We start from the raw sequence: 24,766 nt of genomic DNA, 5'->3' as shown, positions 1-24,766 counted from the left end.
CTATGGCGAGAGGTCCCGGGTTCGATTTCCGGCCGGGCAGAACTTGAAATGATGAATTTTAATTTCTGTGACGGGTCTGGGTCCTACTATGTATTTATGATGTATTTAAAAAAAAGTATACGTCATGTAGTATACCGATTTGCTAGCACCCCTAACACTGACACAAGCATATTAATTTGCTTACTTTGGGGCTAGATAGCGCTGTGTGAAATTGTCCAAAGATATTTATTTATTCATATTTATTTGTTCATACATAATCATTTTGGCTAAAATTCGGGACTTAAAATGTATTAATTTAAATAAGTAAGTTGGGTAGGTAGTTGAAAATAAATAAAAAATATAGTATTTTAAAACATTTTATAGGTGATAATAATTTTTGTTGAGAGATCTAAGTCCAAGGGTAAATAATACATAGGTAAATGGAAGTAGGTAAGTAGGTACTTTGTGTACCCAGTAACTTTCAAGAAATCATCACTTAAACAAAAAAGGATTTTATTTATTACCTATTAAATAATCGGTATTCTGGCTTAAACAATATTCAAAAACACAAAACTTTGCTTTAAGTAAGTATTTAGCATACAGTTAACATTACTATTACTCAAAGCAATCGAGAATCATCGTAATTAAATTATTTCAATTAGTTAGATATGTAGGTAGGTGCCTACTTAGACAAAAAGTTAAGAGTGCCCGGGTATCCTAGGTTCGATTCTCGGGCGTAGCTCACTAAATCGTGATGAGATTTGCGGATGCCACTACTTTATTGTTTTTTGAATTTTTAAAATATTTGTATCAACCATAGGCATTCCTTAATTCCTCTAATATCCTAAGAGGCAATATTTACTTTAGATAAGAATTACAAAAAAAAAACCAGTAGGTAGGTACGTAGCTTAGGTTAACATTCTTTGGACTATGGCGAATTTTGAAATGGCACCTAGCAATCTAACGAATGACTCCAAAAGTTATAAGAAAGGTACACGAGTAGGTATGACTCGTGCTTCATTAAAATATACTGCCTACATTTTTTTATTTCTAAAGAAAAAATATCTCTAAATAGGTAAGGTATGCAATCAAACAGAGCAAAATATAATAATTAAATAGGAATTAAATAAGTTCACAGTCGACAGCATATCGGGCTATACATTTTTGTTGCAATATCACTAATAACACCACACATGCAGTGTATCTTGATGTGCAGTCGTCTGATTCTGATACACTAAAAACTATGCAATACAGTATTTTTTTATAATCAGGTAGCGTTGTGTTAATTTTGTACTCTGAAACAGTGCTAGGAACAATGCAGTTCATCGCTGGCGTCGCCGCAGTTGTCGCGACCGTCGCAGCGCGCCGCGTTGGGCACGCAGCGGCGGTTGGCGCAGCGCATCTCGTGCGCACCGCACTCTCCGTCGCACCCTTGCGGCTCGTCGCTGCCATCCTCACAATCAGCCAGGCTGTCACAAAACCTCGAGGACATAATACACTGGCCGTCCGTACACGTAAACTGATCCTGGGGACACTCTGAAACAATAAAATTAAATGCACTTGGCCGCACAATAACAGTGTCAAGGTAAAACACAAAAGCGATCAGAATTCGTGTATCGGTAGTAAATCAATGTCAGAGTGAACTAGCATGCGATGCTTTATTATTGTTTTCACACGCACGCAAGCGTAAAACAGTCGAACATCTTGAATTCTTGAGGGATATGACCATTAAACATAGGTATGATTGTGTTTTATAAAGCCATACATAATGCATGGACAACTTGAATTCACGCCGTGCAATAAATGTTTGTGGAGAAGTATAATTTTTGTGCTAAAGTGGTTTTCCAATAAGGAGGAAGTGGCTATAGGAAGCCCCGTTAGGTCTGAGTGAGCACATTCATAACCCAGTTTCGTGAGCTGCTGAACGGTATAAGTGCGATTTACATTCCATTATAGGTACTTTGTGTGTCAAAAGTTAAGTGGTTATCAAATCAAAAGTATTATTTTAACTCATTCTTATTTAAAATTTAAACAATAATGTAATTAAAGTGTAACATACCTGCAGTACAGTTCAATTCATCGAATCCATCCCAGCAATCGATATAACCATCACATAGTTTCGTATTAGAAAAACAGGATATGGAATGGCCGCATCTGAATTGTTTTGTTAAGTCGCAGTCTGAAATAAAAAGGTTTGTCTAAAATTACGACCATTAATTTGTAACTACAGTATCTTAATTTTTAAATTTAATCAATAAAAGATCAAGAATCTTACCGCAGTGCATTTCATCAGAGCGATCATAACACTGAATAGTGCCGTCGCAGCGATGTTCAGCTCGCACGCACAGCCCATTCCTGCAGCGCCACTCTTGAGGTGAACAAGTCACCAGCGTCAGCAGCCTGCAGACACGTACTCCACGAGCTCTATCCACCAACTGGCAGGCTTCCGTTTCCAATGCACATAATCCGCCACAACCTGAAATAAGTTATATTTTATAGCGCTATCAAACAATAATATGATTCATTACGGAAGAACTAAAAATATGAAATGCATGATTACCTGTAGGGTCGTCGATATCAACGGCTTTTCGGCAAATCGACGTTCCACTGTTTTCATCTAGCATACAAACTTCATCTGTTTGGCACGAGCAAAACCTTTGCGATAAATCTCTATTGATGATATCTTTTGGTATGCGAGTTTCTTTTTTTGTTTCCTTTGGGAAAGTTCTGACATTTTTTCGTATTTTGTTTATTATATTGGAAACAAGTGAATTATTGACCGTAGATGTAGTTAGGGGTTCCATAGTTGTACTTACTTCTTTTATTGTAACATCTGTTCGGAGGGTTGGATTTGCGTAAATATTGGTGATTGCTGATGACGTTTCATTGGAATCTATTATATTATTAGTTGGCACTACAATTGTACTTGCTACACTCGTTGCACGTGTAAAATTAGGACTTGTAAAATTTACCAAAACAAAACTAATTACTACAATTGCCACAATCATCACACTTATTGAGCAAGCCTGTATTTGAGTTCGTTTCTTTACAGGGCTATCGTTCAGTGCTAAATTTACAATACACCCGATCCCTTTGAGGCTCTTTCTCAGTCTGCGTTGATTAATTTCATTAGGACGCATTTCATAGGAAGTATATTTTTGGCGAAAACTGGAATCAATTTGACGAGATATAGTTGGAATGCATTGGTTACTATCCACATTAGTGGAAATGTCTTTTAAAGGTATACTGCTCGACGGTAGATCTTGTGATATAACACTGAAGGAGTTCTCTGGCGTATAACTTGACGTTGATTCGTTATGTCTCGACTCTACCTTTCCGTTTGGAGTAGAATGAATATTTGGAATAAAATTATCTTCAGAAGACTTAATATCATATTTTCGTATCTTTCCTTTGCACGTGTAACAATATTTGATAACTCTGTTATCTGGATATGGTGCTGTCAGGATAGCTTTTCTCAGATTGCTGTTCGACCACAGGTGTGAACAGTAAAGCGAATTCCAGTTCGAACTGTCTGTAATTTCAGTCTTCGTTACAAAGCGGTCACCGCTATCCTGCGATAAAGTCATTATGTTGATGGAGTCTTAGCATATTTACTATTTTAATACCTGCAACAAAACATAAAAAGCAATTAAATTGAATCCTTATGATGTCCACCCGGTCTTGATAGTGTAACATTACTTAAAAGGGGTTCAAATGCTGTAATTAATTGGCAAGCGATCCTCCCTCGTAATTTGTTACGGGTATTATTTACCCCATTACCTCGAACCGTTATTTTAAAATGGCTTCAAAAAAGCACTACTATCTTCTACTTAAAGTTGCTACAGAAGCTCTATAAGCTTATAGGTATGTAAGTAAATATTTGTTACCATTGTATTTTTAAAAATAGAATCAATTAATCAGCATTCATATTTCATCGTAATCAATTGTTTTTAATCTACGTATACGTACCTACGTATATGTTACGGCTAAAGATAGGTGTGAACATAAACTTAAGATTAGCCGGCTAAACTTAAGTATAGCTTCGAGAAGCAGCTAAAGTTCGATAACATGTTAGTTTGCGTCGTGATTTTCCATCTTTAGCCGGCTAATGTGCACATCAGCCAAAACGATACGGATAAAAATGTATTCGATGGGCGCGCCAGGCCGGCGGAGGGCTTGAGGGGGCGGTGGGGAGACAACGAATAGCTCCATATTATTTAACAATTGTGACTAGATATTGATTTAAGTAATTAACACTGAAGAAGTTTTATTTTGTTTTATTTTGTAATATTAAATACCTACCTAAAGAAGATTCTGTAATGACCAAATGGTTCCTTATTATTTTATTTTAATGATTAGGTACCTAGATATTGTTTAAAGTAATTAATATTTTGTTATTGTAATAATTGTAATTTTAAATACCTACATAGGTACATAAAAGTATGTGTAATGAAAGTGATTATTTTTAAATAAAGTTTTCATGTCAAAATATTACTATTTTGACACATTATTACATTGTTTCCTTTTCCATTTCCTTCTACATTTTTAGCCAAGGGCCTGCGGTTACACTTAAGTTTAGCCGGCTAAAGATAGAAGAAACTAACATTTACACCTCGTCGAAGATAAACTTAAGTTTAGCCGGCTAATCTTAAGTTTATGTTCACATCTATCTTTAGCCGTAACATATATATTATTTTAGAAAATCTTTGAATGCATTTCAATTTGTTAGTCCAGTCATTATAGTAAGTTCACCTCGGAATTCGAGATACCCAGCTGTAAGTCTGTAAATACTTGTATATTGACACCCTAAAAGTTGTCTCAAAACCTACATATGGTAGGGTGTAAGCAACTATTAAATTTCAAGGTCAAAGGTCACAAAAATCGGTTTTTTGCGCTTTTTTTGGAAATATCTCATTTCCTATGGGTTTTTTGCTATTTGTATTTATTATCAATATTGTAGAATACTAAATTCTCTACAAATTTTGTTTAAAAACTTTTTTTATACGGTGAACCGTTTTCGAGATAGAGGGCGGAGAGCGCGCGGTCACTGCATCACTTCAGGTCTACTTAAGCGGTTTAGATTTTTCATACAAAAGGATTTTCCCGCTAATTCCTGTGGGAATTTCGGGAATTCCTTGTTGTAACTAAGCTTTGAGTTTACTAAGGTACCTACATGCCAAATTTCAAGCGCCTAACTTCCGTTAAGCGTTTAGATTTTTCATACATAAGGATTTTCCCGCTAATTCCTATTCCCGTGGGAATTCCCAAGTATACTATAACCTGCCCAGGTGTATGAAGAATAATTGTACCAAGTTTCGTTAAAATCCGTCGAGTAGTTTTTACAGCTGGGTATCTCTAATTCCGAGATTCTTACCTAATTTAAGCTTAAATGACTGGACTATTATTTTCCTAAATTAAGGAATGTTTCCTTTGAGTAAAATTTTCTATCTACAGTATTAAGAGTACTTTCCTTCCAGGTGGCATTACAAAATTCCACCCTGTATATGTAACATTGAAATAGAAAGAAGAATAGTAAAAAAAAATGTTTTGAGTATGGTTTGCCCATCTATTTGATTCGTATAATCTCCGAAACGGTCGCGACTGGCTGGACGAATTTTGGCGGTAATTTAGTGGCAGATGTTGAAAGCCTTCTTTATTTTAGAAAAATAATGGATATAGCATAAAAATAACCCACGAAATCCGTGGCGAACGAAATACACGTTACGGGCAAAGTTACGGGCAGAAGCAAAAAACTGGGTAGCAGTACACGTGAAGAAAGACTCATAGCTCGTAGCATATTTATAATCTAGCTAGAGTGATGTGATTCGATTGGAATGAATTCAGAATTTTATTTTGAGATCTATTTGTCATGTTATGTCTAGTTAATCTTCACATCTGCCATGTATACATAAGTATGTGGTTTCTTACTTATAGAGGTAGTTGGTGGAAGTTACTTAAAAAGGGTAGAGTCAGTTTAATAAACAGTAAAACGAGTTGTTAAGCTTATGAAATCGACTACGAATCTATTTATTGCCGCCGAGAGGGCACTAATTTGTCTTTTTTCTATAAAAATAAATGGGACAACGTTTAAGGCTTAAGCACTGATTGTAACAAGATTGATCAGCTGTTAATCCGAATTAGCACAGCGCTTAATTTTAACTAGTCATGTAACTTTACTTACATTTTATTTGTTTGTTCACTCACTTGTTTTTAACACTGAATATTGAATGTAAAAAAATAAGTAAAACTGTATTGTCGAGTGGAAGCTTTCGTGCACGTCTGGTTGCTTTGCCCCCGCGTGTCGTGTATCGTACTACCGTTGCCGTGGACAACGTCTAAACAACTTTGCACCAACACCAGCACCCTGAATAGCGTACCATTGTATGAAAAGGATGGAATATACAAAGTGAGGTGTAATGGTGTGAGAGAAATGCATGGGGTTGGTGGTGTATGGAGAGCCACCAGGCCCGTGCTCAGCCAAGAGTGACACGTTTTTACGATGGCAACCGAACGAACATCTGTTCGTCCAGCACCCTCATGTAAAGTAGCGCAATTTAAAACCGGTCTAAGCCGACAAGAAAGTATCTTACAAGGTTTAAAAATATTTAAAATAATTACATTAATTCATGTTCCACTTAGCTTTCATTGATGGAATTGAAGCTGAAACTTGGGCTTTCTATAGGACAATTAACTATCTGCCTAGGTAAATCTAGATTTAAACTACAGAGACCACTGTACGTGGCCTGCTCGCGAGTGTCGAGTCTGGCCCCTGTAAGAGTCTCTTAGACATAAGGGACCAGGATTGACAAAAACTAATTTCACGCGGGCGAAGCCGCGGGCGGAAGCTAGTTAAAAATAAATAAAAAGCTTGAATTAATTTAGTTTTTCTTCCCGTATAAAAGTTTCAGCCGAAACTTTCGTCAAAACTGAAACCAGCCGATTAAGTAACTCTACCTCCGCATACGTACGCATACTAGATCGTAAAAGTCTGGACGGTTTGGAGTGACATTGATGAGCAACGTTTTGTTAAGTTACAACTTATTTCACCTACCACAATTAAAGCAAGAAGTTTTATTCATTGCAAGAAAATCTTGAAATTTATCTGTCTCGCAATAAAGTTTAGAACAGACAGAAGTTCCCTCTGCGGGTAGCGCGTTGCGGCAAAAAGTCGTGCGGGTGCGCGGCGCGAGAGCGCTCCGGGCCGCGGCGGCTGACAGCTCGCGATGGGAGTGCATGTGCAAGGTGCATCTCGCGGATCCCGGGACTCTCGCCGTATGGGCCTCGGCAGACGGCCGACAGTCAGCAGGCGGCGAGCCAGGCGACACAACTCTCACTGCGCGCGCCGCGTGCGGTTGTGGTCACTTGCCAGTCGCCCACCTCCTCGCCTCATTCGCTTCGTGTTGCGGCTCGTACCGAGCACACACCTCAGTGTTCTGGCACACAGCGATCTGTATGCTCGTAGCAACGTACATCGCGCAGTTTCTCTCGAAAATAATTAGTATGTGAATGCGACGTTTTTGTTTGTTCTGCACGAAAACGAGTGAAATGTTATTGTTCGCACACTAATCGACGCGCGTTCTCTTCACCTTTGGATCGACTTCATGAGGAACTGATCACTTCTGTTTTGTTGAGGTGAGAAATTGATATAAATAAAAATAACAATAACTTTTGATTGTTAAAGTTCAAGTGTTCAACTGTCATGCAAAGGTCCAGATAAGAATATAACGGTGTTTACAAGTTGACCAACTATGTATTTGTAAATAAATATCGTATTGTCGTTAAAAGTTGTGTAGGTCAGAAAGTCAGGTGTGCTACTTCTCATCGCAACGACATTTGATCGCCAAGTGGCTGACTGTTAGTCCAGCCACTTTGTAGGTCGCAATTTTGTGACAATCTTATTTTGCAATGACGCTACATTGGAAATATCTTAAAAAATCTTGTGCAGACATGAATATTATGGACATTGGAGTCAAGGAAAACTTGTGAAGTACCAAACTGACAAACACATACAGCATCAGCATGACCATTATTATACAACACAACCATTAAAGTTATGAAAACGCGGTAACTTTCGCCGCAATTCAAATTAATTGGTAACCCAACTTTATGTCATGATGACTGACTACGTTTGCAAACAAATTAAAAGTGACTGCACACTTGCAGCTATCAACATACATTCTACAGAGGTACCTACTGCTTTTGTGAATGAATTGAAAATTTCGCACACATTCTGAAGCTTTATGAATTCTTTAACTTTATTGTTCTGACGAGTGAACACGTGGTATTACAAAACGGTGAACGTAATGAAAAAACGTTACTCAGGAAAGTTTACGTTTCATAAGAAATTAAAAGTATAATCATCTAAGCAGATAATTGAATTATTTTGTGTCAACACGATATTGATCGCAAGCGCTCTTTTTGAGAAAGTAATACACCGCAATATTTTTTCTAACCAGTTTCTAAGTTAATAACTATAAAATTTATTATTATATTTGCCAATAAATAAGCTTACAGGAGAGTTATTAACTAGATAAATATGTAAAGTAATTATTAATTCAGTCGTAATTGGGTCGGATAAGGACCTGCTAATGGATAGAGACCATTATTATATGCATCTAGGTCACTAATAATTCTACGTATACACGCCTAAAGTGACTAAACTTCCGGGGTTATTAATTAATAATGACTCTCACTCTACTCGGTCCTTATTGTCGCTACTAAATGAATGGATAGCTAGTGATCGAATGTAAAATCTTTCAAAGACATGTGTTGGACATCGGATTTACATAGCGTATATTCATACGGCTTCGCTTGAATAGTGAGCACTGCGTCAACTGCATGCCAGAGCTAGAAACTAGGCGTTTATATTGATAAATCAAGTAATACACTAATGTCAATGCCAATTTATTTAATTATCTGTAGAATTAACTCTTTATTTTAAGACAACCGTCCTCTTTGGTTGTCTGGTAGAAATCGCTTCATAACCATAAGTCCGTCTAGATTGTATCTCTTATGTATTTCTTCCTTTTCTTGATTTGTGTGGTGTATGTACAATAAGGTGTTTTCTATCTGTTTTAGATTTATAATTTCACTCGCCAATGCACAGTGTGTAATATTGCCTTAGATGCGGACGACATCCATGTTTTAAGAATTCAATCGTTAGATATTTGGGAAGAAACTAGTAGTTGTTTCTGCTTAGTTTCGAAGAAATGTTTATTTTCTGATTTTATAAAAATTAAACAGTTTTAGAAGCAAATTTTCTAAAAAATTAACATAAAGTCAAAATTTTGTAAGTAAATTGACCTATTACTATAACGTCTCCCTTTATGCAAAAATAAATGGTAACTGTGCAATGCTAGCTTACTTGGTGGCTCATTTTAGTTAATGCGTAACTTTCATTCAAAGTTTAGGAAATAAAATGGGGTTTCATTGGTGGCAATTTTATTTAGTAAAAACTGTGGAGTTTTTACTAAATAAAAATATTTAATATTGAGTATTTCAATGCTTGTCGCATGAAAGTTTAGCAGCGAAATTAAACATTAATTGTTATAATGACTCTACTAGGTATATACGCAATTTAATAGAAGTACCTATGAGTATTGTATTGCGTCTGAATGATTTAGGAACAGTTTTATGCAATGTAGAGCAAAATACTTGTCCATGGCACATCAAGTTGTCTAATGTACTTGTAATAAGTGTGATTTTGCTATAACCAGCATTTGGCTGGTGTGTGATGTCTGAAAGTGATTAGGTAGGCTACAGATGATTCCTGAAATAGATTACTATTGTTTGTAAATATATCTTTGTAATGCTGCTACGACTTGAGCTCGTTTGGAGAGATTGATTTTGACTCATCATGTGACTTTGATTTCTAAAGCATATGCTTATCAGTGCAATTAAATCTTGATATTAACTAAAATGATCACTAAAAATACGTAGACATTGAACTTTGAGGTATCTTACATTGTTGAATTACAACATGTCTCTGCTCGTGAGATGTAGGTAATTGCTAATAAGTATTTAAAGAAAAGAAAATACATCAATAATACACGTGTAACACGTTTCTATAATCTTATGTTAGCTCCGTAAGTAAGATTATGTGGGTAAATAAAATTAATCTTTAAAACACGTTTGGACACCGGAGAGTTGCGTCAAATAGATGGCCATTGGCGTCGATTCATGTCAACCTTTATTGTTAGCAGCTACTTTCTTTCTGGCACCCAAATGAGGTTAACGGCCAGATTCGATGTGGATAGAATCCATGATTTGATTTCATGCGTTATCTGTACCAACACGGCATATCAATGGCCGTTCTAGTTGCAATAATATGATTATATTTATTCTTTGTTCAAAAGCACCACTATATATTCAATGCTTTATCTTATTCGTTATGAAATCGGGTCACAAAGTCTGATCTGAACACACTTGAAAGTTGATATAGAAATCTTAAGCTCAACTGAAAAAGTAATTGGTGATAGTATCGCATAAGTTTTATGACTGCGAGTTATTTGCAATTAATCTTGACATACGCGAATCAAACAGCTGTAAATTTCAATTAAACACACAATAATTACATACTCTGGCTGCATATTAATAGCTTTGTTAAGATTTTTTAAATATGCCTGAAAACAAACGACAATTGTTTAATTTCAATCCTATGAAAAGTAATAAACAGGTAGAGACAATAATTTATACTTAGTCGTAAATAAATTATTTTTACTGTGTAGCAGGAAATTTAATTCTCTCTGTAGGTAGATAGGTACTTCGGTAGAAAAAATATTCAGTATAATATTGTCAGTTTGACTTTTATTCAATGTAGAGTGCAGTAGAGGTACTAGACTAGGTATTACACAGAAATAAGCTCGTATTCGAACTCTATTCAAACCAAAGTTTAGGGGGAATGCAGGGATTGTGGGACTCACGTTTTAATTACTTGTTTATTTTCATATTACATGTAGTAAAAATGTTGCCTACCTGCAATCTTTATTTGTTATTGTATAATCATGACACTATCAGACGATTTGAAGTTATGGCTTCCCAAAGAAGAGTCGATAAGTTACGTCACCGTGAGCAAAATGAAAGCGTGCCGAGTGTTGTAGGTCAAGAACTAATAGTTGTTGATGACCGATGCGATGGGTGACGAGGTGGCGGTAGCGCTCCATTTAACCATTAATTACTCATGCTGTAATAGACATTCTTTGTTTCTAAAGCAAATAAAATTATTTATTTCGAATACTACTTATCTATACCTATTTTTAATTGTTAGCATTTTATAAATGCGCTTGAGCTAGATAATTAGTAAAAAACATGATTTTGGAAAAACCACAAAATCAAATTTATTTTATTTTAATGATCACAAATAGATGTAGGAAATCGATAAATTAATTCAAAATTAATTTTTAATTCATATTATCTAGGTGTATATTGAACCAGATTTACAAGGAGCAAAGTTCGAACCACAAATTAATTTTAAATTACTTCAAGGAGAGCTAGAGTTTTACAAAAATCCTTGATTTTTTAATTTATTTTATTCAATAGGATTATCTTAAAGTTATATCTAGCGCGTATTTTTTTAATTACGACGTATTACGGACCGAAATGATTTTCTTTCAAACTGTCACCGAATTATTTTATAAATGCAGTTACGATACATTTTCTACGCTTTCGACCTCCAGTTGGCAGTTAATAAAATTGACCTACATCTGCGCATCTGTTAATTGTTCGTGACAATCTATCTCCTACAGATGAAACTCCACTGTCTTTGCCTTCCAGAGATAGAAAACTGAGGAGTTGTTGAATATCGCTAAAACGAATATTTTAGCGATATTATTATCATAGTAATTTTCCTAGCTGGTTAATTTGTATTCTGATTTATTTGTCGATTTCCGGGTTAGAACCAAATATGGTTCGGCATCGGCACTTAACGATGTAAAAACGTAATTTACATTTAGATAGTTTAAATTGAAGTAGGCGTATTAACCATTATACTACTTACGCTTTATTATTTTCAAATAATACAGTAGCAGATGCTTTTCCCTAATTAGAATAAGACTAACTGCCTACTTATTTCAATTTGTAAACATTATATTTTAAATTATTACAGGTTTACACACATACTGACTAATGAATTAAGTTATAAAATAAATAAGATAAAAAATGGGATACAAATTTAAAAAAGCTCAAAACGTTCGAAAATGTAAGTTCCCTAATAATACGACTACTTAAAGATTGGTTAGGTTAGATACGTTTCTGTAAAACAGGTAATCTTTTTTATATGCTTGTGTCTTTTGCAAAACAGGTAACACCTTTTATAAGTGACTGTAGGTAGTCATCGGCAAAGGTTATACAACAATAGCACGGATGGTGGAATCGGCGCTAAAAATATAAGAAAGAATTCAACCTTAGCAGTAGAAATGAATAACTTATCATTCACTTGCCTGCAATTGTGTACATTATTTTAACAATAATATAGATAATATGATGATAATAATTATGTTAATCAATATTTATACTTAAATAACAGCTTGTTTGTTAAATAAGTATTAACAGCTCAACTTTATATACCTCCTACTACCGATTTGTTTAAACACGTTTTCTAACGTTGTTTTTTTGTGTTCAATTACTTGATCAATCGTTTTTAAATCACCATAACCGTGTCAATTAATTCAGTTTACAGGATACCTAATATAAGAAGTATTGTAGTTGTTTAACGAAACTACAATAAACTTTAATCACTAGGCTGTGTGACGTCTTAACAATGGCAAAGAATAGGCTAGATAAATAGATTAATTAATAAAATAACGAACGGATTGGTTTAATTATCCCACAAAATCATGTGATTGAAATAAAATACTATTTAAGTTAAATCAGTTAACTTGTTAACAACAAGTAGATACATAACACGCTGTATGTACCTAATGTAGAGACGCATTTCAGAAAAGTACATTCTCACTTTTTGAGTTCGGCTAGTAATGGTCACAGAATATTAATATGGTATGGCGTACTTACAAAACTATGTAATTAAATTAGTTTCTAACAAATCGTTATAAATTAATAAATCAGAACAAAGGACATTATAAAAAACACAGATCAATGTAAAATGTAAAAGATTAAAAATGACACATAGATAAGGTTAATTAATAAAAAAAATTGGATGCACTTTCGATTTAACACTACGTGAGTGCTAGCGTTCCTATTTTGGTACGAGTTTCAGAACGCATTTCTGAATTCGAGAAGCGTTTACAGTTTATATTTGTCTAAAAATGGCGATTGGAAGCAAGTGAAACCGTGCCAGCAATGTGCGGTTCAATAATTTTGCATGCATTGTGCGTGTGCGATAGTTTACAGCATTGGTAATGGCCCCTCGAAGTGAGTTTGAACTTGCCTGCCACATCCTGATGATTCACCCTTTACTTCACTTTAAAGTGACAAACAAAGGAGACAATGCTCTGCGATGTAGGATTTGTGATTTAAATTGATTCTCGATTTTCATAACAGACTAGCTGACCCGGCGAACTTCGTACCGCCTTAGCGTAGAGATTTTCTTAATATTTTTTTCCGTAAGAACCATCCTTGGACTTCCACAAACATTTAAAAAAAGAATTATCGAAATCGGTTCAGCCGTTCACACGTGATGCCGTGACAACGCGAAACGGGTTTCATTTTTATATATATAGATTAATCACGTAAGGCTGGGTTGCACCATTTTACTTTGACTGTAACAAACTCCATACAAAATTCACGGGTTATTTTTTGGTTGGTGGTGCAATTCAGCCTAAATATACCTACTTTGTTGTCCTATATTGCTAAACATAACGGACCAAAAATATGCTGAAAACAAAACGCCATGACATAGTTTATAACATTTTTTTTTCTCGACATAAAGGGGCTTACATATAGGATTTAGCATTTGAGCTGTAACAAACAGTCAAGTTACAGATTTCTAGGATTCCTCCGATTCATGCATAATAATATTATGTGGGTAGTATTGCGTATGCAAGATAGATGATGAAGGTTTTTCTGACTTGTTTACCTTTGAAAAAAATATCAGATAACAATAAATACAGGATGCTTCACTAAAGAATTTGAATGAAAGTGACATTGAATATTATGAATATGATATACCTACCTCTCTATTCATTTGTAGTTCTTGTATTGATGACGTGTATTTGTTAAGATTAAAGTAGTTCCACTTATTCTTGACAGTTGCGTTATAATATGTGTTTGACCTATAAAGTATTATGTTTTACTTATTAGATAAAGTTCATGATTTCAATAACAACATATCGTATATTATGAGCGTGTGTACTATATAAAGTCATCAACATACCTACTATATCAGCAGCAGGCCACTTGGGTCAATCGAAGTTTGATTTTATTAGCTTTGGAATTGCGCGGGAGTTAATTCAAAAAATTGCTCTTTCTGTTACCAAATTAAAAAGTGTTGTTNGTTTTTTTATCATTTGAAAGACGACGAACAACATAAACGGACGTTTGTAAGGTAAATTACTATTTCACACTCTTTTAGTTTTACAATATTTGAAGATTTCTCATTTTTTTTTATTACTCATATTGATTCTGTCATTAGAATCCAATGTTGAGAAAATTGAAAATGGGCGGGAACAAACAAATGTGTAAGACATAACGTGCACGTTTCTCTACTATTTATTTATTAATGTGATAACGAACTGCATTGACAGAAACAGTGGTGAATGCGGTAGAGGTTTTGTCATAAGTAAAAATCTTGATCTAGCACAATGAAGGTATTACCTAGTCATTGTACGTGTTTGTAGCTCCAGTTTCATTGAAAACACGGAAGCGTTACGTTGGCATTTCTTACCTTAGCGTGTGAAAAATTTCCTTTATAATAACACTTTAGTATTTACATGGTTAGAACACGTTTCCACGGCGTCCAGGCCGGCAACCCACACTATTTATACGCCACTATAGATAGATCGGGCAGTGCGACACTCGACCACTGAATAGCAAATGAGAAAAATCTTCGCACTTTGGGTGACCAGCTTCACTATAACATAATTTAATTACAGTCACCAGCGTAGAACGATAAAAAATACACTTAATCAGTTTTTGTTATATTAATTTTATGTTGATAATTTTGTAATTTTTTGTTTAATGAAAACGTAAAGATACGATTTTATCACTGAAAATAATATCAATCAATGAATGAATGAACGTATGTAGAGATGAATTGTGAGAACGAGAATCCCAATTAGTATTATACTATATTTTCTATTCGTACGTCATTTCTTAAGTCTCATATTAATTAATGATTGAAAGTAAGATATTATCTATTGTACGCAACAAGAGTTTAGCGTGTGCGATTAACAAACGCATTTCACTAAATGAATACACAGACAGGTAGTCATCACAATCTACGAGAATATTGTATTAGGAATTTACATTTGCATTACGGTCAGCTGCCATAGTATACATAGTGAACATACGGTCGAAGACTCTACCGAACTGCATTGTTTTTGTAGGTAAAACCAGTAAAACTTCTACTTTAGTTCTTTTCCATGATGGTCCGTCGCCGCGATTTTCTTTCAACCAAGATTTTATTAAACTAAGATTAAGTCAATTTTTGTTTAACTCAAATTGTTAATTTCGGATAATTTAAATTTATCCGAAATTAACAATTTTTATTTTATTTAATTTTTCCTGAGCTAAAGAAACAAGATGCTTCTAACTTTTACTTGTACGGAATGAAGGCTCTTCTCCCTAAAATACACCAGGGTATACAAAGGCTGAAAAAATATGGTTTGTTTTACAACAATAGAAATAATTTGCGTAACAATGAATATGTAGATTTTTATTTCTTTCTACGCGTCCGTATACACGTGGGACATTATGAAATATGACGGCAGTGCATTCCAAAGAGAGCATGAGTACAATTGAGGTGAAAGTAAGTTCGATGAACTAAATGAAAGTATGTGTTAAGGGTGTCTGGATGCGGGCAAGGACCCTCATCCAGAAAGTAAAAGGCATGGTCTGCCATCGCAATCTTTCATCTCTTTGTGAATGGGCGGCTGGTCATTCACCCACCATTTTGTCGATTTGTGCATTTGAAGTTGTGTGACTTAACGAAACACGATTGATGCAACAAAGTCACGGCCCTAAATATAAAATGACCAAGGCGACCTTTGTTCATTTCTTGGTACTTATGAATGAAGTGCTTATAGTGAAGCAGGCATTACTTAACAAAGAGGGCGACTGTTAATATAAATGTGTACAGAAACTCTACTATTTACGCAATTTAGATTCAGTTCAATAGCAGTCTGACGGTTGGACCAGTAGCACTCTAGCAGATCGTAATAAAGTACTAAAGGCGTTTTTTACCATTAGCACACCCATAATCACAGTAACTGAAAATCATACAGTAGTAGGTACACAGAACAATATAACAGTATTATTTCGAAAAACGAAACGAAAGTGAAATAAATAACGGCAGCTACATATTAAGATTTAAGCCTAGTATAATAAACATAATTATCCTTTTTATTTGTATTGAGAATTACAACCACTTTTTTGTTACACTATTGGATCCATGGATCAGTGGTAAAAATATTGAGTCTGACTATGCTCCTATTTAATTTATGTAATAGTGCAATTTGTTCTACATAGTGTACGCAGAGCTGCAGCTAGGCAATTATTGACTTCAATTATACTAGTCAATAGCGGATATGCGGTTACATAATCATAACAGTTATAGAAGGCCTTAGGGTAATATGTAATATGCACTTAATTGTTACGGTTAAATGGAAATACGTTGACTAGATGAATAACTATCCACAGAAATGTATATTTAACAAAGAAACATATTCAAGTTAAAGTTTGAAATGTGCCTACATGAAGCAATCGTGGCTCAATGTATAATGCGATGATTATCACATGCAATTATTTTACCCTTGATCTAGAGATTCCGAAGTCAGAACGTGAGGTAGCTACTACATTCCACGCCAATATTTTTTAATATGTACAATACAAGATACATCATTATTACATACTGAAAGGTAGTTTGAACTGAACAATGTCAAATCTATTCCATGTGATAATTAATATGCACATGTCTAGAGGCACAGACAATCGGTGTCAATGTTAGTCGGCCATGTTTGTTTGCAAGATTGCTAAAATCGATTGGCGCGAACTATACGAATACTTTTGCGCAAGCACATTGTATGCGATAGCGGTACAAGCCAGGTTTTTCTCCATATCAACCACTACTAGCAAACAAGTTCTGCCACTTTAGTTGGAAGGTGCGTGATAGAAATCTAGTCTTGGGACGAAAAAGCAACGACATTCAGTAGCATTTCAAAATCATTAGGCAAGGCACTGTTAATGCACTCATATGTATGTGTTTGGTGTTAACGGCGGAGAATCGTGAAGAAATATTTTATTTAGATGTCCCTTGCCCAATTGATGACTAAGTAACAATTGTGTTTTTAGTTAGACATGTAATCAATAATAATGACATCACTATCTGATATCGAGGTTAGTGAAATTACGAGGATATAGAGAAATGCTACGGTAAGTGAAAGTCGATGAGACATATCTGGTCTTTAGAAGGCCTCTGACGAAAGTCACGCAAACGTATAATCCTTCGAGCATTGACGTGGAAGGCACGTGCCAGCACTTACTGTTAGTGTAGTTATTATAGATTTTTGCCTTGCCAGCTGTATTGAGATACCTAAGGTTCTCAAATAAACAAGCAATAGTAACCCACCCCGAAGTCCCTCCCTCCCTATAAGTCATTAGAGATAGAGCTAGTGGCCTATAGATATATTCGCTTCAAGTCATCGCAACTCTTACGCCTCTACATGAGCTCATTCTTACGTATTAATGTAAATATCGTTTTATATTGAATTTATGTGCAAGTGTTTTACTAATATGGATTTTAATACACGTAGAGCAGGATTTAGGGATGGGGATATTAATTTATGAAGGTTCCATCACAATACCTTAAAAAAATATTTTTTATAGTTTCTCAAACAAAGCAAATGAAGAATAGCATTATAAATAATACTCATCGAAACACAGTAGAAACATAATGATAAGGTAGAGACAGCAACAATTTAACGGCCCGCCTCCTACATCTAAGAAATTATGTAAATATGCAACTACAGCAGTAGATATAATGCAGACTTGGCTGCACAGCGCGCAATGTAAATGTAAATGCTCTCCTGATGGAAAGTGGAGATAGGATTTATCTGGTACCACATTGTATACTCAACAAATGATTGGCTCTATTGTTATGAAAATCGATGAAAACACCTAGGATAGGATAATTTACCGTTACCGATAGCCAAAATATTCAAATAAGCCTTAAGACTAAGTGCACTTTTCAATCCCAACTAATATTATAAATGCGAAAGTAACTCTGTCTGTCTGTCTGTCTGTCTGTCTGTTACGCTTTCCCGCTTAAACCTCGCAACCGATTTTGATGAAATTTGGCATAGAGATAGTTTGAGTCCCGGGAAAGAACATAGGATAGTTTTTATCCCGGTTTTTGAAACAGGGACGCGCGCGATAAAGTTTTTCTGTGACAGACAAAATTCCACGCGGGCGAAGCCGCGGGCGGAAAGCTAGTTTTGAATAATTTTTTCTAGTTTGAAATCTAAACAAGTAGTTTACTCAAATGATACACTTAGAAATTCTGCTTGTATAGTTTCAATGCCAGTTTTACTTTTAGCAAGTCTTACATAACGAAAAATGTGCCAGGAAAATGTGTGAATGTTTCTGAAATTTCACTTTTTGTTTATACATACATAGATTAGATTATATTTTTAAACTCATGGTGCAGGCACCAGGATCCTACCTATAAAATAGATATTTTACATTTTTATAATAGAGAGCGTGATAACTATACGGGTACCTAATAATACACTTATTCAGCCTAGTAACTTACGATTTTGGCAAGGAGCAAGAATAACAATCATTACAGTTAATATGTAAGCACCTACTGTATGATTTTGAATATAATGTAACAGTTTTATTGCTTACACAGATAAACAAACATTTCTTAGGTACTTATCTAACACGTGTTCTGGCGATAACATAAAGCTAAACTCTGGTGTATCTTACTTAGTAGTTTTTTTATAGATGCAATTTTTTAGCTAAAATGTAGGAATACTTAGTCTAATGTGCTGATAAGACTGTATATTTACAGTACGAGTGTCCATAACTTATGCAACTTGGAAAGAATTTAAAATTTCAACTACCTAATACTTAAAAATATAATTAGCATAAGATAGTGAGTGACTGTGTGACAGTAACCATTCATGAACGATTTTATTGTTACCAATTGTATTTGAAGGTGTATGCGTAAACGGTGTGTTTGCATAAATAAAATATTTGTATTTGTATTTGTATTTGTATTTGTATGAAGATTTCAATACATCAGAAAAAAGCTTTGTGTCGTATCGCTATTCCTGGAATTCAAAACTTATCGCCGCAACTACTAAAGTGCCAGTATAGACTAGTCAGTTTTTAAAATCGGATCAAAAGAAAGGAAACCAGAAATATTTTTTATTTTATTTCGTGTTATGTTTGCATCGGAGTTATTTTAAGAATAAAAAGATATTCGCAGTAGCCAAACAATTCAATGTAAACATTTTTACAGTTAAGATTTCATAGAAATTATGAGCGCAAGAATTTAATATTTGTACGAATATGCTGTAGTCACAGTTATGGTATGGGACGTTTCCCATGGACAATTGTTCGTTGGCAATTGTTTACATAGGCAGTTAAGTCGAATTCCACAGATGATCAAAGTAGTAATGGATTGTGGCAACGTAACAATCGTTATTGTTGTAATGCATATGAGCGCAAAGTATTTAACGTATTGTTTGTTGCCCAATTTAGAAATAAACTTTATCAAACACAAAATACATATTTTCAGCACAGAAGCTGAAGTTTCAGTTACTCCTGTTACTTTACTTATAATAAGTGAACCTACCTACATTTGTAACGAAGCTAGTTACTTCCGTGTACAAGATTAATTAACACAGTGGTAATTAAGCCATGTAAATATTGGTTTTAGATAGTTAACATAAATTATTACTTCAGTATTATGAAATAAATCGTATGAATGAAGTCGTTCCATTGGTCTATTCCACTTTGATCACCTGGCTTTGATGACCCAGGTGATCAAAGTCCACTTCCAGCGACAATTTAGTGTCCTTTGATCACCCATCGATATAATGCCCTGGGTGATCAAAGTGGACTTCAGTTAAATTATTATTTTAGTGTCCTTTGATCACCTACATACAAATCACACCTCCTTTGAATAGACACGTCATGTCCAATTGTTGTAAGTACAAAAATTTTCTTAATATAGACATTTTTTTTACAGCATGAAATATTTTAAAGCGTTACTTACCTAAACAATGTTTGTCCGTACATTAAGTATAAGATGAGGTGTGATTTGTATGTAGGTGATCAAAGGACACTAAAATAATAATTTAACTGGAGTCCACTTTGATCACCCAGAGCATCATATCCGTGGGTGATCAAAGGACACTAAATTGTCGCTGGAAGTGGACTTTGATCACCTGGGTCATCAAAGCCAGGTGATCAAAGTGGAATAGACCGTTCCATTTATAGCTTAATTGATTTCAAATACAAAATAAAAGAAGAGGACTTCAAGGGAGTATTACAAGAATACCTACTAGATTTCATCAAACAAACAAGTAGGAACAGCATAGTTCAGACAGTATTAGAAATCTATTCTTTCAGACAACCAAGGTCCAGGGACAGAGTAGAAGATGTAGGTACACAGAGAGCGTAGATGGTTAAAAGGATGGCTCCACGCCAGAATACGTACCTAGTAACAAGCGTTTAAGTGCAGTTTGTGCGCGTTGTGTGCGATACACCACCGTCACTTTCCAACAAAGTCAATGAAGCGCAGAGAAAGTGCCGACCCCACGTCCGCGTACTACAGCCGACAGTAAAATCCGCTGACTCATATATCACATCACCGTTTCATCATGATACAGATGTTATGTATGTTGACTTGCACAAAAGCAACAGCTGGACCATTGTGTACGAACCGAGAGAGAACAGGGGTGTGTCCAGTGCACATAGAGTTTGCAAGTCGTTCAAACCTATTCTTTCACTTTCCAGTGGGTATAAAAAATCAGAAAGTTATTTCAGACATGTTTAGGATACCTACGTAGCTAGTGAATTAAAAACTTGAACTTTATTTTGTAGAGTACCTAATTTAGTTACACTGCAATGTTTGAATCTTACTAGAAAATCTAAGTACCTACCTACCTGAGGATTAATTCTAAGGTCTTTGATATTTTAAAAACCAATAACAAACAGAATGACTGTTGCATTAATATGACTTAACGATCTAAAGCGGTCGAAAATATTACGGGTAGAACTAAAACCAGATCAACGCAACGGTAGCCACATAACAGGTGGATTCGATTATGTTGTGTGTGGTGGGTGCGATACTGTCTTGATAACAGCTGCAAGCTACTGAAAAAGTTTTTGTAAGATAATTATGATTAATTAAAGATTGCCAACAATCTTAATATTCATAAATTGATAACTTCGGTATCAGCATTTCAATAGGATTAAGAATAATATGAATTTATGATGTGAAAAAACGGTAACATTAAGTAGAAATTATTATATTATAAAAAATATGGAATTAATTTTATTATCTGTTTATAATGATGACCTTTTAATGGAAGTAAAAGGATAAAAATTCAGAGATTTAGGAATTTTAATAATACTATAATCATTGGAACTTTCCAAAAACTTTCTATACAACCGCATGAATTTAATATTTGTCCAACTCATGCAAGTGCATTTATGATTTTTATGGATTTTTGAGTTTTACTGCTAAGACGTGAAGAATGTTACAAAATAAGTATTGTCACATTTAAAATATAGGCGTCATAAAAATAATAATAGGTCGTGCTTCGTCCATAATCCATATAACCTACTTTCACTGTGATTTTACGTACTTTAGAATGAGCTCTACCAAGATTGGAAAGCTTAATAGAAAATTACCAAAATTTTTACGGTATGTTCACGATGGATTAACTGAACATTTATAGAGTTCTTGATGGAGGTCAATTTATTATAAGAATGAGTGTCGTTAATTCAAACCTCTTTACGTAAGGATCGATAACAACTTTCTCGACAAGCGTTTTGAGTAGATCTTTATAAATGCATAGAGTAATAAAACTAAATTAGGATGGTAAACAACCTGGTCTTTGAGTAATTGCGTTGCGCTTTACCTACAATTCAATTACAAATAATGCATGTCGACGTCTCTACTTATCTCACAAAATAAGGAAAACAACAGGATTATACACGAGGGAAGGTCAAACGTCGATCCAATAGTCACGCCACCATTGCTCCATTTGATAACTTTAAATAATAATATCTAATTGACCGTTAGTATATGTTTTTATTTTGTTTCAGATATTTCTTCTTCATACTAAGTTATGATTATAAGATCACTATGGCTCTTAGAATTAATAACCATTACTATATTTACGACGATATTAGGTGAGTTTTTGGAAATTTTGTCTATGGTTAACTCAATAACTGACTTCTCACTAACCGTTAGCATTATCTCAAAGTAGTGGGAGAGCAAGTTATAATTGCATCGTTTAAAAGTACACTTTGAAATGGAAAATGTAAGTGTTTACACTTTGAAATAATACAATTGCGATTTTGCCTTTCAGGTAGCCCAATATTTTTACAACAAGGTAGAAAACTTAGGCCTGTAGTAAAATGGCGACCACCCCAAGACAATTGGGACTGGACAACGCCTGGTCAACACATGCACGAAGTACCATCTTTCAAACCGTCTAACTTTACACATAAGTTGCCGCCATCTGCCAGCGAGACTGAACTACTTGCTCACATGACCACTTTGAAAAGAAATTACTCACGATTATTGTGGGATAACGATAAGAGCACTAACCTTCCACTATTCGTAGAGAAGGCACTAAAACTATTAAATTTAAAACAAGTATATTATGAAGTAGAACATTCTGTGATGTCCAAAGTATCATGCACTGCATGCAAAGCTGGTGCTGGTCTTTTGCAGCACTATATTCAACTTGGAAAGAGCAAGGAAGAGATTACCAAAATGATATATCAATTCTGTGTTTCCTTGAATATTCAATCTGTGAGAGTTTGTGAGGGTGTCACGAGATTGTTTGGCGTAAGTATTTTTAGGATTTCTTTAATGGATATCATATAATGATCATTTTCTAATATACTAATCAGTTTTATCTTATTTCAGAGTGAGGTGGTTTATGTCTTGAAAAGAATATCAATAGGCCCCAATGAAATCTGTAGTTTTGTAATCGGCGACGCGTGCGGTGACGTGTACAACCCGTACCACGAGTGGGAGGTGGCTTTCCCGCCTGTGCCGAAGCCTGCTTTAAGAACACTAGACGTTCCACTAAATACAGAGCAGACTTTTAAAGTTCTTCAGATATCAGATACACACTTTGATCCCTATTATGCTGAAGGTAAGGATTACGATTAATTAAAATAAACTACGAGAGACTGCATTAATACCTGTAGAACATATGACGTTCAGGAATAATGTCCTTAATCCAAAACTTGAGCGTTTGTAGAGTTGAGGTGCAGTTTCCAATAATTTTGATAATCTTTAGATATTTTGTTATCATTTGGATATGTCTATAGGTGCTAATGCAGAATGCAACGAGCCTCTATGTTGTCGAGCGTCCAGTGGGCCCGTCAAGACCCCGAGCAGCGGCGCCGGCCGCTGGGGAGACTACCGCAAGTGTGACACGCCGAAGAGGACCATCGACCATATGTTGAAACATATCGCTGACACACATACCGTGAGTTTTCGTTGCCTAACATCCGTAAACAATTACCGACTGTATGTCTAACTTCCTATCAAAACGTAGCTGGGAATCAAGAGACTAATTACTCATTTCAAATGCACGCTTTCAACTTCAATAGCACTAATTGGTATCTGCTACTTGTTAATTAACTCAATAATTATCTTTATTATTACAGGACATAGATTACATTCTTTGGACTGGTGATCTGCCTCCACATGATGTTTGGAACCAAACAAAAGAGGAGAACCTGAAAGTTTTACAAGAAACAGTGGCTCAGATGTCGGATATGTTTCCGGGCGTCCCAATTTTTCCAGCACTGGGCAATCACGAGTCATCTCCAGTAAATAGGTGAGCAATTATATTACAATTTTAATGTAATCATTTATATCTGTTCCAATGAATGTCGAAGTACATAATTGTGGACATCCTACTGTCATACTCGTAGTTAATTTCCACAATAGGTATTGTGACGTGGAGGTACGAGGATCTTTACATGACTCATAAAAATACTCGTTCTATGGTTGATACTAGTCCTATGAATTTCAATCAATTAATAGAGTATGCAGTTAATTAGCCGCATGTTTTGTTGGATACAAAGGAAATCAAAGACGCGACTCTACATGAAGTATAATATAAGCGCAAATTGTAATAAGTACTAATTATGATACGGTTGATTGTTCTATGAAAAGTTATTTTCTAAATACCTGCATTCTATTGTCACTTTCCAGCTTTCCACCGCCGTACATCTCATCCCCAGATCAGAACATCGCGTGGTTGTATGACGAGCTGGACGCACAGTGGAGGCGATGGTTGCCCGCCGGGGTCTCCCAGACGGTCCGGAGAGGCGCATTCTACTCCGTGCTCGTGAGGCCTGGCTTCCGCATCATTTCGCTCAACATGAACTACTGCAACAATAAGAATTG

General features: G+C 35.2%; 2 protein-coding genes across 8 annotated transcripts in view; one reads left to right on the top strand and one right to left on the bottom strand.

Annotated features, from left to right (window-relative positions):
* Positions 1 to 364: 364 nt before the first annotated feature.
* LOC114349776 (uncharacterized) lies at positions 365 to 24,617 on the bottom strand. 4 transcript variants are annotated; one of them, XM_028300286.1, is made up of 5 exons: positions 24,548 to 24,617; positions 2,540 to 3,605; positions 2,255 to 2,455; positions 2,039 to 2,158; positions 365 to 1,515 (listed from the first exon to the last, which is right to left on the bottom strand). In XM_028300286.1, the coding sequence occupies exons 2-5, from the start codon at positions 3,564 to 3,566 to the stop codon at positions 1,286 to 1,288; spliced, it is 1,578 nt and encodes a 525-aa protein (XP_028156087.1). In that variant the 5' UTR covers positions 3,567 to 3,605; positions 24,548 to 24,617; the 3' UTR covers positions 365 to 1,285. The 4 variants fall into 4 exon arrangements, with proteins under 4 accessions (XP_028156087.1, XP_028156085.1, XP_028156084.1 ...); XM_028300284.1 differs by lacking the exon at positions 24,548 to 24,617 and adding an exon at positions 14,819 to 14,985; XM_028300283.1 differs by lacking the exon at positions 24,548 to 24,617 and adding an exon at positions 7,031 to 7,142.
* LOC114349769 (sphingomyelin phosphodiesterase) overlaps positions 7,316 to 24,766 on the top strand; it is a 31,374-nt gene continuing 13,923 nt past the window's right edge. For all 4 annotated transcript variants that reach the window (XR_003655655.1, XM_028300274.1, XM_028300275.1 and 1 more), the window contains exons 1-7: positions 7,316 to 7,611; positions 22,435 to 22,521; positions 22,701 to 23,185; positions 23,267 to 23,498; positions 23,677 to 23,837; positions 24,019 to 24,191; positions 24,572 to 24,766. Coding sequence is in view for 3 of the 4 variants with exons in the window: in XM_028300274.1 (XP_028156075.1) it covers positions 22,458 to 22,521; positions 22,701 to 23,185; positions 23,267 to 23,498; positions 23,677 to 23,837; positions 24,019 to 24,191; positions 24,572 to 24,766 (1,310 nt within the window). In the remaining variant the exon portion in view is untranslated. The remainder of the gene's footprint in view (positions 7,612 to 22,434; positions 22,522 to 22,700; positions 23,186 to 23,266; positions 23,499 to 23,676; positions 23,838 to 24,018; positions 24,192 to 24,571) is intronic.

The sequence above is a fragment of the Ostrinia furnacalis genome, unplaced genomic scaffold, assembly GCF_004193835.3.
Source record: "Ostrinia furnacalis isolate ACB-3 unplaced genomic scaffold, ASM419383v2 OfSCF0710, whole genome shotgun sequence".
Taxonomy (NCBI): Eukaryota; Metazoa; Arthropoda; class Insecta; order Lepidoptera; family Crambidae; genus Ostrinia; species Ostrinia furnacalis.
This window is presented reverse-complemented; position numbering and strand designations above follow the sequence as displayed.